The sequence below is a fragment of the Sorex araneus genome, chromosome 1, assembly GCF_027595985.1.
Source record: "Sorex araneus isolate mSorAra2 chromosome 1, mSorAra2.pri, whole genome shotgun sequence".
Lineage (NCBI taxonomy): Eukaryota > Metazoa > Chordata > Mammalia > Eulipotyphla > Soricidae > Sorex > Sorex araneus.
The window spans coordinates 221,657,239-221,676,066 of NC_073302.1; the positions used below are offsets into that span (position 1 = coordinate 221,657,239).

The window sequence follows — 18,828 nt, forward strand, 5'->3', positions numbered from 1 at the left end:
TTTCAAAGCCAGTGAGCTGTGGGCAGCAGGCTCTGATTCCTGCCCATCTCAATCACGTGCAGGAAAGAGCCCTGTCTGCAAAAGGACTTTGTTAAAAGAATGGAGTTGTGTCAGGTTCTCCAGCCGACTCACAGAGGCTAGGGCTGGAAACAAAGGGGAATGTGCACACACCTAACAGGAATTTCCTCAGATAAACAAAAACCTTAAACCCTGAATTCTTATCAGCAATGGTCAGCAAATGCAGGAAGCCTTTTGTGGGAAACTCTGGGCCCAGCTCTGAAACGAAGTCAAACTTTCTGACATTCAGGACGTGAAGTGTATATCACACTCCAACCTGGTTTTCAAAAATAAAGCATGCTCTACAAACCTAGGTTCTCACTCTGAATATACAAATAGGTTATTTTCCCACTTTATAATGTTGATAAAGAACATTATGAGAAGCAATTTTATATGGTTAAATCACTTTATTTACTATGTTATTATTTTCACATTAAAAAATATGTAAGTTAATGTGATTCCATATGAGGCCTTGTTGCTTAGAGTCAATAACATTTTTTAAAATACCTTAAAAAATTAGTCTATAGGGCTAGGGAGCAAGCACAGCAGGTAGGGCAGGCTCAGTCCCTAGCACCCCACTTGTTCCCCTGGGCCTTCCTTGCCAGAAGTGATCCCCAAGAGCAAAGCCGGGGGGAAGCCCTGAGCATTGCTGGGTGTGGCCCCAATTTTTTAAAAAAGGTTGACCTATAAAATGTTTTAAGTAATTCTGAAACTCAAACACTCAGAAACGTCCTCAGTTTCATTTCTACTATTATGAAATATGGAAGAAACCACCTGTCTAGAACAGGGGCAGAAATGCCCTACAGTGAAAATCACAGGAATGCCTGACACACAATTCCACCCTGTCCTTTATCTGCCAGTTCATAGGGCCATCTATGTCGCTCGTGGGCACAGGTGAGATTTCCACCTCAATTTCGAGGAAAAGAGCATCTGTTTTAAAATGGTGGGATAAAGGTTGGAGCAATATTCCAATGGTAGGGTGCCTCTCTTGCACACGGAAGACAAGGGTTTAGTCCCTGAAACCACATATGATTCCAGCGCACCGCCTGAAGTCCTGAGTGCAGAGCCAGGTGTGGCCCAAGGCACACCCCACAAAAAAACACGATGGAGTGTCCTCTTTTTAATTTTTTACAAGGTAGTTCATGATTGGGTTTCAGTCATATACGGTTCCAACACCCACCCCTTCACCAGTGTACAATGTCCCTGGTTTCTCTCCAGCTTCCCTCCACCTCTCTTCCTCTGCCCCCCACCTCTTCACCCTTCCCCCCGTTAAGCTATTTCTGATGAATTCTCAGTCACACTTTATTAGCTTCAGTAATAAACTACATTAAACTACGTACACACACACTCCCCCCCCCCTTTCTTTGGGCCATACCTGGCAATGTGCTCAGGGGACCACAGAGGGTGCTGGGGATTGGACCTGGCCGGCCATGTGCAGGAAAGTGCCCTCCTTGCTGCACTATGCCCCTGAGCCTTGAATACGACGTCCCTGGCTGCCGGTGTCCCCGGACATGCAGCTCCAGTGTCCAGACCCTGTTCCAATATTCCCGCATCTCTGCACCTGAGTCCCGTGAGGCTGAGTGGGTAGCCCCTGCTCCTCTGGGCTTCAGCCTCCACCTCTGCTAATTAGCCCTCCCCTGGCCCCCACACAGAAGTATGCCTATGTTACATACTTCTCTGGTGGCCTTGGTGTTCGTTAGCCCGTGGCCTGTCCACAGCACTGACGCTGGACTTGCACGGGGCGGGAAGTGCGGGCTGTGTGCTGAATGACCCCATGACCTGCACGAGGGAGCGCGGTGCATGTGCAACAGCCCACAAATGCAGGAAATAAGTCGATCACACTCAGGAAAGGAAATGCTAACAATGCCACATCAGCCCCGTGCCACCTCCAAAAGTGTCACACAGAAAGAATGACAATACAAGTCTCAGAGAAGGGCTGGAGGTATAGCACAGAGGCTAAGGCACGTGGCCTGCAGGTGGTTGGCCTGGGTTTTACATATAGTCACCGGAGCACAATCAGGAGTAACTCTCTGAGCACAGAGTCAGGAGCAGTCCCTGAGTACTGTCGTGGCGCGGTAAATGACACTTAGTCCATAAGGTCAGGAACATGAATTTCCCAGGAAAATTTGCAAATGACTCAGTGGTACAAAGAGACCCTGGGTTCAACTCCTGGGACCACAAAAACCAGTGACAATATATATTTTTCAGTTAGCTACAGCAAATTATCGACCAAATCCCACAGCAAATTATAAGAACAAAGAGCAGAGTAACATTATAGACACACAAGAAGCATGTCGGCAATCAACTCAGGCCCACTGGTCATGATTTTAAAATGAGCTGAAGAATGTGACTAAAGTGGTTCAAGCCAGGAGAGAGCAACATATGCCTGGAACAAGGCGAAAGGATTCAGGAAAGAGAATGTGGAAAGAGAATATTTCTTTCCAAAATAAAGGCTCAATTAGGAACACAAAGTAAATACAGTCAGTAATATACTGAGAAAAACAGCAGCTGAGAAGAGAAAGATTTTCTGAAAACAAGAGAGATGTGGATTTGAAAATACATGACAAAAAATGACCACATGCAGTACACCTGCAACACACAGCTAATGGGAAATCTCGGAAGGAAACAAATCATCAGCCATGATTGGAAATGGTAATACAGAAAACTCACTTAATTTATAGAAGTTCTTAAAACTGGACACTGAAATCACATTGTGTATCTGTGAATAAATATCCAGGATAATAATACACAAGTATGTTCTAGTAGGAAAATCTTAAAGGTATCATCACTCTCTGACAGTAACACCTCGTCCCAAACAAACAAAAGTCAAAGTCACATAGTGAAGACACTCCAGGAAAGGAAAGGTGAACAAGGACTTCACTTCTTGTCTTTCCTAAAGGGGCAACAGCCAACAGGGCCCAGGGTGTGTCCCAGGCACGCCTAGCCTGGGTGTGCAAGTGGGGGCAGTGCTGGCGCCAAGCAAAGCAGTACTGTTGAGGCCGGCAGCAATGGGTGCCACAGAGCCGCGCCCAGCTAGAGAACTGTCCCTGGCGGTGCTGGTGGCCGGGCACAGGCGGCAGCACGGATGGGCCTCGGGGTTCAGGTCTGTCAGCCCACGTGCTACCACTTGGCCAGCTCCCCAGACTGCACCAAGGACCCGAGATCCAACTACCCTGATTTTCATGTGTAAGAAATCTGAATACACCGGAACTCAGGACATTACTCTCTGAACACATTCTGAAAAATCTGCTGGGAAATAAGCTTCAGAGTACCAAAGACTTCGAATAGCCAAAACCAAGAAATTGGGAGGCATTACTTAACTTGAAAATATACTATAAAACTATGGTGATCAAAACCAGCATGGCATTGGGATAAGGATAGATTCTACCAATGGGTCAGAATTGAGTAACCAAGGGCAAATCCCCATATTTGTCAGCTAATTTTCAATCAAGAAGCTAAGAACATGAAAAGACATAAAGATAGCTTCTCTTCAACAAATGGTGCTGAGAAAACTGGATAAGCTTATGTGAAATATTAAAGCTGTATACTATATAAAAGTCAATTCAAAGTGGCTCAAATACCTTATCTTAGACCAAAAAACTAAAAAGCACACTAAAGAAAACACAGGCAGAACTCTCCAAGATTGGGTCTCGAAGGTATCTGTATTGATACGATATCACTAACAACTTACTGCAGCGCTCAGTACAGTAGCTGGGATCTGGAATCAACCCAGGTGTCAACAACAGATGAATGGATTAGAGGATGTGGTATATAGATATATATATATATATACATAACGGAATACTAACAGCTACAAGGAATGACAGAATTGTGCAATTTGTTGCAACTTGCCTGGACTGGAGGAGACCATGTTAAGTGAAGGCAGCCTGAAAAAGAAGGACCGTCACAGGATGACCTCACTTATCTGTGGTGGGTGGAACAGCTGGATGGGGCATGAAAGGAGGGATATAATTCCATCACTCCTAATCCCCAGGATGTGGACAGCAGAAGAATAGAGGTAAAGAAATGAAGGCATGGTAGGAAAGAACCTAGGGACACTGGTGAAGGGAAGCTAACATAAAAGTAAAAAAAAAAAAAAAAATTTTTTTTAAATAATAACAACAGAAAAACCCACCACAAACACATGTTTCAGGTTAGGCTGATATAACAAACTGATGGGCTGGTTGGAGATATACCTACTGTCTGTGTCTGGCCCCTAACCAACAACAAAAATTGTACAACATCTGGTCAAGGTTAATGCCACAGAATACCATTTTTCATTGAACAATGTTAGCCAAAATAACATCCAAAATAATTATTTAATAGCCTGTCATCAATTCCAGCTAGTCTTTAAAATTTACACACATCGGGTTGAAGAGAGCAGAGCAGTTGGGGTGCTTTCCTCGCAGCTGACCCAGGCTCAATCTCCAGCACCCCTTAGAGACCCCTGAGCCCACCAGGAGTGATCCCTGAGCACAGAGTCAGGAGTCAGCCCTAAGAAAAGCCAGGTATGGCCCCAATCCCACCCTCAAACAAAAACTAAATAAAATTCACACACACAAATCCACAATGTTCCTAATGTAATGGAAAACAAATGTGTAGTTCTATTGCATTCCTTTTCAGAAAAAAAAAACTCTTAAATATGTTCTGACTAAATTATGCCTACCTAGTTACATAAAATAAGGGGCTCTATAGCTTCAGGCAAACTATATACAATCCAACATATAGACAGAAATGAATCTAAAAACACACGGAGAACATAAATATAGACAAGAATGAATCCCAGCTGTCCACAAAAGAATGAAGAGGAATGACCGAGAAACACAGCTAATCAGAACTGTTGTGTAAGAATTACCTCAGAAATGTTTTTGTCAGTTTCTTTTCTCTTTTCTTCCAGTTTCCTTTCAATACCCACAATTCCTACAGCCCTTATTCTTCCTGGCTGGAAGACAAAAGAAGAAAGTAAAACATACAAAATACGAAGAACATAGTCTTTCAAACTACCACACTATGTTTTCAGGGGTGGAAAAACCCCACAAATACCCATAGAAACATCACATACAATTAGATCTGGTTTCAAAACATGTCTGCCTTGGGCCAACATAATTATCTTTAAGTCCTCACAGAGAAAAACTGAAAACACAATGATTGGCATATTTTAAATATGAATTAAATTTTTCATTCAGTTGTGTTCTTTGAGAGACTACCCTGCATGTGAGTTATTTAATAAGGCCTCAAATGTCAAAATGTTGAGGCTAAAATTATGGTTCTTGACAACTGTTATACAGCCATTTTCACATATTTGAGTTTCTGTCAGTAACACTGGTGATTCATGTCGTCTGACCTAGAAACATTACCCAGTGGTACTGTCTGTTCTCTAAAACGCTACAATGACAAAGTGAATGAAACTGAACTTCTAGTACCCGTGGAGCTACTCTGGTTAGTGGTCATCTATTTTGTAATTCAAATAAATGTCATTTATTTTAGCTACTGTCCACAAAGGGTTGGAGCAATAGCACAGCAGGTAGGGCGTTTGCCTTGCACGTGGCCAACCTGGGTTCGATTCCTCCGTCCCTCTCGGGCTACCAAGAGTATCTCATCCGCACAGCAGAAGCTGGCAAGCTACCCGTGGTATGTTCAATATGCCAAAAACAGTAACAAGTCTCACAATGGAGACGTTACTGGTGCCCACTCGAGCAAATCGATGAGCAATGGGCAACAGTGCTACAGTGCTAATGTCCACAAAATACTAAATTAGGTCCTATAAACATTTTTATCCTAATATTGTTATTTTATGTTTTCACTAGTTCCATAATTAAGTATTTCTTGTAATAAAGATTCAGGTACAGAGCTGAAAATACTGGATAAAGGGACAGTTGACAGGGCTCGGGGATGGCTCAGGGGCTAAAGCACCTGTCCTGCAAGATTGAGGTGATGTGTTAAAAGCTGAGTGAGTTCCCAGGGGCTCTGCTGAGGGACACCCCAGGCGCCCCAACAATGCATAATGGGTGCACAGGCAAGAATGTCAAAGCCCAGACACTAAAGTGTGTCACCTGGAGGGCACCGCAGCCCAGATCCCACAGTGCCCTGCCGCCGAGCAAGCGCCACCCGCTGAAACCAAGGCTGCGTGAATGGAGGGGAGGCGGGAGGGGGGAAAGAAGCAGTTTTTGAAATACCTGGGAACCTCCTCTTGTTTGCAGTGACTGGGAAACTGGCATACTCTCCCACCTTCTCTGGGTCATCTCCTCTGATAAACGCCTGTAGAACTGTTAAGGCACATATGTGAACTTTAAATTAATTGGTCAGGCCACAGCATCCTCAGACAAATCACTATTTAGCTATTTATTTTATTATTATTATTATTATTATTTTGCTTTTTGGGTCACCCGGTGATGCTCAGGAATTACTCCTGCCGGTACTCAGAGGACCATATGGAATGCTGGGATTTGAACCCAGGTCTACTGCGTGCAAGGCAAATACCCTACCCTGGTGATTACTATCACTCCAGCCCCACTGTTTGGATCTTTAACTGAAAGACCAGTGCGGTTCATAACAACTGATGTCTAGGGTCCAGAGACATCAAAGGAAACCAACAGAAGTTCTTTTCTTAGATCAACTTCAAGCACAAAAGAATACAGAAGGAACTGACCTTCTATGTAGAGTGAACTATTTTCAACAGAGATTAAGTGACAATGACATATATAGACTTACTTTAAACAACATATGTATGTGTGTGTGTATATATATATATATATATATATATACACATATTGTTTTCAGTCTATGGGAAAATCGACACAGTGCCAAGAAAAATATATAGTCATTATCCATGAAGGAAGTAGAGAAGAACTGGTCTAGCTAAAATTTGAAGGCAGAAATCAAAGGACCAAAACATGGCTGCATTAAAAAATAAAAATCAACTATATTTTCAAACTAAAGAGAGAATATTTCAGTTAGTCGTTTATAGTTGTTTTAAGATCAATCTGTGAGGATCACTTATGGTGCTGTAAAAAAAACCCGTAATTTATAATGCTGATAGGAAGAGAAGTGCATACTTATTATTGTCTTAAAGATGCACATAAAGGGCTGGAGAGACAGCTCGATGGGCTGCTTGCTCTCAGGATGCCTAGGTTTGGTCCCGGAACCACAAATGGTCTCCTGAGCACTTCGAAGAGTAACTCCAAAATATCAGTGGGTGTGGCCCAAACCCTTCCCCCACCAATAAAAAAAAAAACATGCACAACAGCTTATCAATTCAAATGTATAACTACACGCTATTGCCTACTTAAGTGATTAGGCTTCCAAGAAATTAACCAAGTTAGACAGATTGAAAACAGATGAATTTTCAGATATGAAGTAGCTAGATAAATTACTGCACTAAGCTCTCTGTCCACAGGCGGAACTATGTGTCACTATCAACTTTCCCTGTAGCCTATTAGTAGTATTCGTAGGTGAAGTAGATTTACGGCCTCTGTTCTTTCCTTATAACCACCCCATCCTGCTTTCTGTTCTATGGAATTTCACATTCATAACCAGTCTTAAAGTCCATAAAGTTTCTAATGCAAAAACAAGAGTAAAGAGCCAGAGCCGTAGCCAAGTGGCTCGAGTACTAGCCTCGCATGTGTTCGTCCGGGCTCTGATCCCCAGCTGCCCGTGAGGTCTGCCAAGCACAGCAGGAGTAATTCCTGAGAGAGGAGACAGGACGCATCCCTGAGCACCATCAACTGTGGCCCTAAGACCAAAAGTGAAAACAAAATGAACCAAAAAAAGAGTGAAACCCAAAATGCTGTACAATACTGGTTTTATCTTTGTTTTTAGGCCACATCCAGGGGTGCTCAGGGATCATTCCTGGCAGGCTTAGGGGATCATACAGCATGCCAGGGATAGAACCCAGGTCTGCCCCATGCCAGGCAAAATACCCTATCCCTGTACTATCTCTATGGCCCCAATCATATTAATAAATGGCAACAAACATACACACACATTTTTTTTCAGTTCAATTTTATTCATGTAGAAATTTACCTCAATCTGGCCATGTTCTTTGAAAGAGAGTTTGATATAGGAGTTCCTGCTACTCTGGAATGGTCCGGGCTCTTTGCCAGGAGCAGCTGGATGGAGATGAACCACTATCTTGGCACTATGGAAAGTGGAAAGGATACAGTGAACCGCCTTTTAAAATAACTAACTCTATTTGCATACCAGGGTATTTCAAATCACATTTTAAATTCACGTAGAAATAAATACTCTAAAGGAGTCCTTTTAAAGGTTGGCTTAATTCAGGCTTTTCTGATTTCTTTTTTTGAGCCTCATCCAGTGGTGCTCAGGGGCTACTTCCACCTCAGTGCTCGATGGTCACTCTGGGGACTGAATCTGGCCTCCTGAACGTGGATCCTGTGCTCCAGGCCATTAAGCTATCTTCCTGCTCCTTAATTAGTGAACATTTGAAATATTAGGCTGGTCCATGATTTTAATTCATGAGTCGGGGCTTCCAGCTATAGAGTCAGTCACAATTTTGCAGGGGGTCAACAATTCTGCCAAAGCACACTTCCTCACCCATTTAAAAACAAACTGTGAAAGCTTATCAGTGTAAAACGGGCCAGCTGACACTTTACTAAATCTCCATCCAAAACTAATATCCTAGAGTGTCTTTTTGGAAAATGCCACTCAATTGACAGTATGATCTAGAAAGATAATAGCAAAAACAGTTCTCAAAATGTCAATGCTCTGTGAACACAAACTACTGTAATGTTATGTCTACTGTTCTGCACCATAAAAAATACCACTGTATTTTTTCAGTTATGTTTTCCCCCAAAACTGCCTAATAAACTATCTTCTGCAAATATTGGCAAAACCAAACACTCATACTCTACCTCATGTATAGCGTTTACATTATGAGCCACTGTAGATTCACCCACTATTCAATCTGACTTTGCTTAGACCTCTGTGTTGGCCTAATTATCACTGTCAAGCCGAGGCAAGTGTAGGGTCTCAGTGTAATGAATGCTTTGGGTCAGTGAACTAACACCAGCTGTGTAAGGAGCCTTCCTCTAATCCACTGCTGTTAATATTCTCCAGTAATGTGGGCAAATGAACTATAAAACAAAGCAACAAAACAACAACAATATGGGCAGGCTGAATGAACAAAAGGATTTACATAAAACACCCTGAATCCTCTTAACAGTTCTGTCAAAGGAAACCTAATAGAATTAAGCAAAAAATAATGGTACGTAATGAAGTTCAAAAATCCTAAAGGGGTCAGAGAGAGAACACAGGGGTAAGGCACTTGCTTTGCAAGCAGCAAACACCCTGGTTTGATCTTAGGCACCCCATACTGTCTCCCACACCTGCAATAAGTAATCCCTGGGCAGAGAACCAGATGCAGGCCCTGAGTCCCATCAGGTGTGGCCCAACCCTCCCCGCCACCCCCCCAAGAAATCTTAAAATAGGCATAAAAATCCATGCCTATTCATGTATTCATTTTTTTGGTTATTCAATTATCATATTTCATCGAGTTCAAAATCTATTCAATCAAAGAAGCATCTCAGTCTGGAAGATGTTTAAAAGTGGAGATGTTAAAAGAGCAAAGTTAGTTATTTCTCTGAGAAGAATCTGAGATTTCAAGTAATGAGTGGTAGAAGTAGACAGGCAAAAGTAAAAGTCTGTGGAAATACACACAGGAAGATGGCCCGCATTCATTTACTAAGAACCGGGGATGTTACCACACACCTAGTACTGTGTTGGATATCAACCTTAAAGTGTTTCATGCTTCACCTGTGAATTGCCCCTTTCCTCCTCCCAGAGAAGCTTCCCAAGCCCTTGCCAACATCCCTAATTTGGTTAAAGTGTATCTTCAACCTTTCCTTTGTGTTGGATATTATCCCTAAGTGCTTCAGGCTTCATCAGTGAATTGCCCCCTTTCTTCCTCCCTGAGAAGTTTAACATGCCCTTGCTAGCATCCCTAACTTAAAGTTTATCTTTAACTTTCCCCTTGTATTTTACCTCTCATTGTCACAGTTCCCCAAGTTGGTCTTGATTACTTGTAAGCCAAAACTTTCTGGTAATTCTGAACTTGTATTTGTACTGCTTTGTATTTGAAGTGTTGTATGTTTGTACCTGCTTTTCTATTTCCCCTATAGCCTTTTTATATTTTATTACAGAGCAATGTTCTTTGGTTAAACCAGAAAGACCATTAATGCAATGGTCCTAATATTTGGGAGTTGATTGACGCTGAAATATATCTACTCCTGGGCACAATTACTTGATCATAACTGCTTGACTCAGGCTTCAGTTTCTGTAGTTCCTAACACCCCAAAAGGGAGGTCTCGCTGTGGGACTGGGATGGACCCGGGGCGAGTGGCAAAACTACCCGGCATTGAAATGGGACATTCTAGAAAGCATAAATGCATGGTCTTGACGCAAACTGTTAAAACCTAAGAGACAGGACCCCCATGGGGAAGGACTAGCTGAAGGGGTCTGAAGACTTAGTCTGGGATTTACGGTAAAAGTCTTGCTTGCTCTCAGCCCAGACACTAAGTGTTGGAATCTTTGTCTCTTACTGTGTTTATCCATACAACTGCAAGGATTGATAACTTATACAATTAGAGGGAAATATAAAAGCAATGTAGTTGTCCCTGGGAGACAAAGTGTCTTTTTGAGTCCATCTCCCCAAGAGAATTTCCTCCACCAAATGTTTATCTATGTAAATGACCATCACACCTGTGCTGACCTCAACCCCCCTTCAGATGTCCTATAAGTATGCTAGCAACTCTGCATTAAACGGCCATTTTCACCATCAGGCTGGGGTCTCCAGCCTCCTGTATCCCCGTCTCTCAGTGTCTCTGTCGGGTGTGGAAGTCGATGTGGAGGTCTCGTTCTGTTCAGCAGGGAGAACCCTTCGTAGGGCGCAGCCGAAAGAACAGACGCAGAGCCCGGAGGAGGGAGAAAAGGCATTTATTCTATGGCAGTTACAGTATTTTATACCTCCCTGTTGGGAGGAGGTGGTACCAGGACCCCCAACAGAAATGCAGGGTGTGGCACGGGATTTAGCTAGTAATAAACAAATGCTGATAGGATAAAATCAGTAAGATTAGGAGTGGCAACCTTTGCTAGGTGTGGCATGGGGTTAGCTAGTGATTAAACAAATAGTGACAGGATAAGATCAGTAAGGTAAAATGGCTCCCTACAGTCGGGTAGCCCTGGGGAGGTGGAGAGGCGGGAGGTGGCTCAGGGCCACCGAAGCACACATGTGTCCAGCAGCAGCAGCAGACCCCGAGGATTACTTTGTGAGTTTATAGTACTGGATTCATGCTTCAGGGCAGGAAGATAACGTCTGAAGGAAATCCCTGACAGTGACATTTACACAGTCCTAAGCAGTGATTTTCATGATGCAATGAAGGCACAGTACTCAATCAACTGAGTTATAGTAACCTGACAGAAAAGTTTTTGATAGCAAAAGCTATAACATAGGCCTCACCTTTTCCCAATTCCAGCCGCCTGTTCCTCAATGAATACAATTTGGGAGAGAGGAATGGCCATACAGCACTCCTAGGAGAAAACAGATAGAAGATTCATGGAAAAAGACGAGGAGCCATCAGAGAGGGAGAGAGAGAGAGGGGGAGAGAGCTCTCTCTGAACCTCAGCTGGTCACATGTGAGGCAATCGCCCTCCCCACTGTTCTATCTCTCCAGCTCTTGTAAAAAAAAAAAAAAATCTCTCCTAAATGTCTATAGTTCTTTTAAAAGTAGTAAATAGTACCAACAGTTCTAAGGCACGCACTGTTTTTATTTTTTGGGGCCACACCCGGCGATGCTCTGAATTTATTCCTGACCCTGAACTCAGGATTCATTCAGTGCTTGGGCTACCACATGGGTGCTGGGGTCAAACTCAGGTCAGATGTGTGCAAGGCAAATGCCCTATCGCTCTGGTCCAGGCATGCATACAGGCAATACTGTACGAAGGCAGCAAAACACAATTCTTTTTTTTTTTTTTTAACATCTTACAATGTTAGTGGCCTTTCAAAGGACTGTAACATTGGGCCTGAGAAGTAGTACAGGGTTTGTTGCCAATCTCTGGTACAAGATCTTCAAGTACCATGGGAAGCGACTCCTAGGAACTGCCAGGTGTGGCCTCTAAGTCCCCAAAACCACAAGGATCATGTGGGATGAAAATCTCATGGGTGTGGAGAAAAGCAATGAGGAAAATAATCGCAAGCTCATTTGACCTGTCACATTGAACTTGACCTGCACTCGCCAATCCAGGCTGTCTGAAACAAAGACATGAGCATCACACACGTCACTTTCTCACTACGACTGCAGCAAGGGGCTTCTCCTCCGCGTGGGACCGAGGCAGCTCTCAACACCCAGGCCCCAGCACCCATTCCACAGCAGAGCCGCACCCCCCACTCTCGGCCAGTAACTAGAGAGGGCGGGCGCACTGTCTGGGGACACGGGAGGCTTTCTACAGGGGTCCTGCGGGTACGTAAGATTGAGTCTGGGAACATTCCACTATGGGACCTGGATGGGACGGTGGAGATAAAAATGAGCGTCACCAGATTTCTCTATTTGGTCACGACAAACAGTGCTGGGTGTGAATGAGGGACAACCCTCACTCACGGGTGTGGAGAAGAGCAACTCTCTCTCTCCACTCCATTAAGAGATCATATGGAACACTCTCTTCACTTTCTGTAAAGGAAAAGTTAGTAGATCTATTAATGGTTTTGCTAGAAATGGGAAATAAAGAAGGAAAGTTTCAGTAGTTTAAAAATTAGAGCTTCTTACATGATTTTTCTGATCTCTCCAGATTAGCCTGTGTGTACTAAGAAGAAGGGTTCCGGCATCAAATTTGATCTAGAAAGACAAGATCATCAAAAATTATCAATTAACACATCAGTATGGTCCACAAGTTTTTTCCCTCATGAATTACACCACAGTAAATTTATGATACAAAACAGTCATGTTACAATTAGAGTTATTACAAATCAAAGAGAAACAATGTTCCACTCTTCAGAGATCACACCTGGCAGAGCTAAGGGCTTACACCTTGCTTGCTCCGGGAATGGATGAGTGCCGGGGATAGAACACGGGTGGGCTGTGTGCCAGGCAAGCCCATACCTGCACGGGGCACCCTGACTCGGAGGGTTAAATGGGAGTGGATGGAAAACAGTGAGCGGATGGGATACAGTCTATTCATCAAGCAGATTAAGTTAAAAAAGCAAGAGTTAGGTCTTTGCATGCACAGTATGTTATAAATTTATATTTTTAAAAAGGAGAACACACACAGATGCCAACCTGTGAGACAACTGCACAATTCTGCCGAATGTGAGGTGTTTTTGCCCCTCACTTACTTAAAAGACAGAGGTTCTTACTGAAATTTAAGCGTAAGGATGTGAACTTAAACCTGAGCCAGAGCTGTCCCATTGCTGTCAATTAACAATGTGCAAATGTAAAATGTTGCTTGCTATGTTGCTACTCTAAGTGAAGAAATTGGGTAATGGTTCCCTCCAGGGATCACAAAGGATTGAGTTAAACCTGACAGACAAGTTTAGGCTGGTATGTTTCACCACTCTAAAGGAGAATTTAACTGCTTAAAGTGGATTTAACTTAAGGCATTTGCTAAATAAGCTCCTACCCTATATTTTAAATAACATTTTGTTATAAAGGCAACATACTGTTGAAAACACATAAAAATCTCTGAATAAATTTTTAAAGAAAAAGTCTTATAATAAGTCACCCATAATATGTTCAAGCACTTGTATATATATAAATGCATATGCTACATCTGTATAAAAAATTTAGACAAAGTGAAACCATGGCGTTTATAGCTATATAGCTTGCTTTTCCCCGTTGCTGTGTATTAGCAATCCTTCATGCTGACCAGGACATGCTTTGATTTAATTAGCCAATCCCTATGGCTTGATTCCAATTTTTCTTTCTAATATATATATATATGTATATATATATATATATAAAGCTACGATGAGTATTTTCATTTGTTCTATTTTTATGCAAGTCTTACTTCCCCAAGGGCAAATTCCTAAAAGTATAAGAGCCAGCTGAAAGAAAATAAACATTTTCTAAATGGCCTGGTATAGGCTGCCAACTTGCTGCACAGTCCAAGCCTTCTTGCATTATTTTTTTTAATTAGCTGAGTTACAGAAGCTTCTGTGAATTGAAACAAATGACCGGTCTGTCTACTCTGCTTATGAAAATAAAACACTATCTGGTCATAAAGGGGCCATGAGAACCAAGTCTGTATAGACAAGCTTGTAGGTGGGAGAGGAGAGCCCACAGGTCTGCCAGGCACTGCCTGTGACCCCAGCCAGATGGCATGGCTCTTCCCTGCGCACGGAGGGTCCCAGGTTCCCCATTTTCGGGGGCACAGCTCTACCAGACACTGGCCATGTACTGAAGCCCCGTGAACAAGCAGAAGGCTTGTCCTGATCCCTGCACAGCTTTCCCTCGCGCGCCTCCTGATATGCACACGGCGGCCCAGGGCCAGGTTAATCAGTGAAGTACCCACCTCAGGAGGACTAAATGAGACTGTGCCCGAAGTCCTGACACATAGAAGGTGCCAGGAACTATGAAGGTTTGGCTTGGGGGCCACCCCTGCCTATGCTCAGGGCTTGCTCCTGGTTCTGGGGTCCAGGATCACCCTTCCATGGAGCGGGGCATGGGGACTTAACAGGGGTCGCACAGACAAGGCAAACACCCCACCCACCACACTCTCTCCCTGCGGTCTTTGGCTCCTTTGAAAAACGGCCTTCATCCTTACAATGCGCCAGAAGATACCAACAAGCCTCCTTCTGAGGAATGAACGGCCACTTCCACACTCTGGGAGTGTCCAAAGAACGTTTAGCCAGCCACGTGCTGTTTGCCTGGGGAGCGTGTGTGGATGCTAACCAGGGCAAGACTCTGGTGGGAACACGGTTAGATCTACAGGCAGAGCCGCAGGCCCATCATACAAGGGTGGGTGACATGGTCCATCCAGCGCGGGGCCCAGTGCAATGAGCTGACTCCTACTCCAGTTTCTAGAGTCCCTTCACCAGCTTTTAGCAGGTAAAATTCCGAACCAGAATTGAAAGGCTCTCAAGCAAATTTTGCCTATGACCTATTTCTTAAGCCTCTGACTTCTAAATTTTATTATTACTTTTGGGGGGCCACACCCAGCAGTGCTCAGGGCTTACGGGCTGGGGGAGGGGGCCATCTTAGGGTGTCGGGGATGGACCCAGGTTGGCTGGTGTGCAAGGTAAATGCCCTTCCAGCTGTACCGTGGCTCTGGCCCAGCCTCTGACATTGTTTGTGATCTGTAAGCTAAAACAAAAAGAAGAGAAGAAAAACGTTTAAAGGAAAAACTAGGATGTGCTTCACCGTGACTTTACAGACATCGGCAGAATGGTTTCGGTACTCTGGCCGTGTCTGGGCAGACTAGAGTCGTGTGGTGAGCTGGCCCCAGGATTCCTGGTGTGCAGGGCCACGGTGTGAGGGCTTCCTGGAGGGAGGGGCTTTGGCGGCGTCTTTTGGATCCGATCCCGGACTGGGTTCATCAAACCCTTTCCGAGCGGGGGGGGGGGGGGGGGTGCTGTGCACACCCAGGTGAGACCCTGCCCTGCACTCCGCTGGGTAGCCCCCCGTGCTCCCTCTCCGTCCCAAAGGGAAGACCACGACTCAGCGACTCAGCGGTGAAGGCAACCACGGAGCACACACACGGCGCCTAGGGTGGGGTGAGGCTGGGGGTGCAGAGCTGGGTACCTCCTGCCTCCAACTCCTGCGCCGGAGCCCCGGGCGGGTGCAAGTGACAACCCGGAAATGCCACGGGCTGGGAAGATACATTGAAACAAACCCGCCGAGTTCCGCGAGCACACAGAGGGGCAGAGGGGGAAGTGGGCGCAAAGGGACGCTAGACTCGCACCCAGCCCGCACCCTCTGCCGGTTTGCAGCGGGGGGCCCGGGAGAGCAGCGCCGCGGCCCCTCCGTCGCGCGACCCTCCGCTGGGCGCCGCCCCCGCCCGCCCGTCCTGGTCCAGCGCGGGCGAGACCCGGCAGGGCCGCTCAGACCCCGGCCCGGACACGCCAGTCACGCCGGACACTCGGGCTCCAGAGGCCCCCGCCCGGCCCGCCGCCCCGCACCGGGCGCAGACGCGGCCAGCGGGGGCTCCGGGCAGCGAGCGCCGAGGGCGGCGGAGGGGACCGGGAGGCCGGGCGGACCGGGAGGCCGGGCGGACCGGGAGGCCCGCGCGTGCTTGGCTGCGGGCAGCCGCGTCCCCACCCCGGGCCCCCCCTCCTACCTTCTCCTCGCCGTCGTAGATGCGCACCCCGCGCTGCTGGAGCACCAGGGTCTCGTGGATCTCCAGGAGGCCGCTGGTCCACACGAACCGGTCCATGGCCGCCTCCGCCCGCGCCCGCGCGGCGAGAGCGGAACCGCGCACCTGCCTGCGGCGCCCCCTGGCGGCCGGCGGGACGCAGCGCGCTCGCGCCGGCACGACCCGCGGCCTCCCGGGGACGTGGAGACGTACTTGCAGCGTCTCCTGGTGGCCGGTTCTCCGAGGGCCACTCGCACCCTCCCACCCGGCGGCCGGCCCTCCGGTGGCCCGGTCAGGTGGTCGATCCCATCCTTCGTCCTGTCTGAACCAAGTCCAGAGGCTCCCGAGCCCGGGTGAGTCCCGGCGTCCTACCGTGCGCCCCTCTGGCCGATTCGTCACTGCCCAGTGCATCTGCCCTGTCCATCGAGGGCTGTGAATTACAGCGTCGGTGACGCCCAACCCCCCACCCCGATATCTATTCAGCTGTTATCAATGCCTAAGTATTATCTTGAGCCTCTTCTCCCACCCTCGCCCCTTGAAGGTTATTATGGACACAATACAAGGGGTTTTGCCTTGCATGGGGCCAACAATGGGACCGGACCTCCATCGGCAGCGATGCCTGAGCACAGATCCAGAAGCAAACCCTGAGCATCGCCGTGTGTACAAAGAAGGTGCTTGCTCTTGCATGACGCTTGATCCGGTCCCGTCCCTGGCACCATAAATATTGCCCTGAGCACTGCTATCTGAGCATCACTGGGTGTGGCCAAAATGAATGAATGAATAAAGAAATCTTGAAATCAGCAATAAACTTTGTTCTTCTTGACGTCCGTTTTGCCTCGCTAGATCCTTTGCCTGCCGTTTTAAAATCCAGTTATTAATTTCTATAGGGAAACCTAGGATTTTGCCTGAGATGGTACTGAACAGGTCAGCTGGGAAAAAATAAACATCCTAACAAGGTAGGGATGTCTGATCCATGAGTATATATCTTCTGTTAGGGGCTCTTTAATTTCACTTGGCAATAACCTGTATTTTCCCACAGTATTCTGCCTTTGGCAGAAACTCATAGATTTCTAACCCAGTGGTCTCTGTCATCGCCACCCCTGCTAGACCTCTTTTGCAGCCAAACACCGTGGACCATTCCCTTTTCTTGAACTTCCCTCCTGCCTGGAGCAAGTGCATCAACTCTGCCCTACGAGTTGGTCCACCTGGCCTTGCAGGTGCGTTCAGGTCCTGTTTGACTCCAGAGGGGAGCAACTGACGACTCCAGGTGGCTGCAGTTTGTTTTCACATTGGATGCACTTAATGTTTTCACCTGTTCAGGAGAGAGGTCTTTTAGAGAAACTGCCTTCCTTCCAAAGTTTGAGGGTCTCTCTCTCTCTCTCTCTCTCTCTCTCTCTCTCTCTCTCTCTCTCTCTCTCTCTCTCTCTCTTTCTCTCTCTCTCTCTCTATATATATATATTTTTTTTAATGTGTCAAAAGGAATGGAGTGATAGCACAGCGGGTAGGGCGTTTGCCTTGCACACGGCCAACCCGGGTTCAATTCCTCTGTCCCAGTAAGCTACCGAGAGTATCCCGCCCGAGAGGCAGAGCCTGGCAAGCTACCCGTGGCGTGTTCGATATGCCAAAAACAGTAACAAGTCTCACAAAAGAGACATTACTGGTTCCTGCTCAAGCAAATTGATAAATAACGGGACAACAGTGCGAAGTACTAATGTCTCAAAAGAGAAGCCATTCTCAGCTCAGATAGAGAAGGGACCACCAAGTAAAGGGTGCTTGGAGGGCCTGCTACAGAGAGATGCATGCTGAAAGTAGACTATAGACTGAACATGATAGCCACTCAATACCTCTATTGCAAACCACAACACCCAAAAGGAGAGAGAGAACAAAAGGGAATGCCCTGCCACAGAGGCGGGGTGGGGTGGGGGGATGGAATTGGGGGTGGGAGGGATACTGGGATCATTGGTGATGGAGAATGGGCACTGGTGGAGGGATGGGTACTCGATCATTGTATAACTGAAACGTAAGCACGAAAGCTTGTAAGTCTGTAACTGTACCTCACGGTGATTCATTAAAAAATACACATTGGGTAGGGCATTTGCCTTGCATGCGGCCGACGGGGGTTCAATTCTCAGCATCCCATATGGTCCCCCAAGCAATGCCAGGAGTGATTCCTGAGTGCAGAGCCAGGAGTAACCCCTGAGCATCACCGGGTGTGACCAAAAAAAGCAAAAATAAATTAAAAAGTTAATATATACTTTAGCATCATATACAGAGTATTAGATTGGATAAGAAACGTGCAAATTCCCCTAATGACAAATTATTTATAACCTAGGAAAACAGTAATACAAAATTTCAGATAAGGAATATATACTTAGAAATTAACCAATAGTGTTCTCTTGTGTGTATATGAAGTCCACTTAGATGAAGTGATTTATCTGGTAGCTTGTAGTCAAACTCATCACTTTTTGTCTCCCT

At 45.9% G+C, this 18,828-nt stretch overlaps 1 protein-coding gene across 1 annotated transcript in view; it reads right to left on the reverse strand.

Annotated features, from left to right (window-relative positions):
* The window catches only part of VPS36 (vacuolar protein sorting 36 homolog), a 36,909-nt gene extending 20,079 nt beyond the window's left edge, over positions 1–16,830 (reverse strand). The window contains exons 1-6 of the mRNA XM_004619545.2: positions 16,339–16,830; positions 12,834–12,902; positions 11,531–11,601; positions 8,080–8,194; positions 6,234–6,323; positions 4,913–4,999 (exon numbers count right to left, since the gene is read on the reverse strand). Of these exons, the coding sequence (XP_004619602.2) occupies positions 4,913–4,999; positions 6,234–6,323; positions 8,080–8,194; positions 11,531–11,601; positions 12,834–12,902; positions 16,339–16,764 (858 nt within the window). The 5' untranslated portion in view covers positions 16,765–16,830. The remainder of the gene's footprint in view (positions 1–4,912; positions 5,000–6,233; positions 6,324–8,079; positions 8,195–11,530; positions 11,602–12,833; positions 12,903–16,338) is intronic.
* Between the last annotated feature and the right edge of the window lie 1,998 nt (positions 16,831–18,828).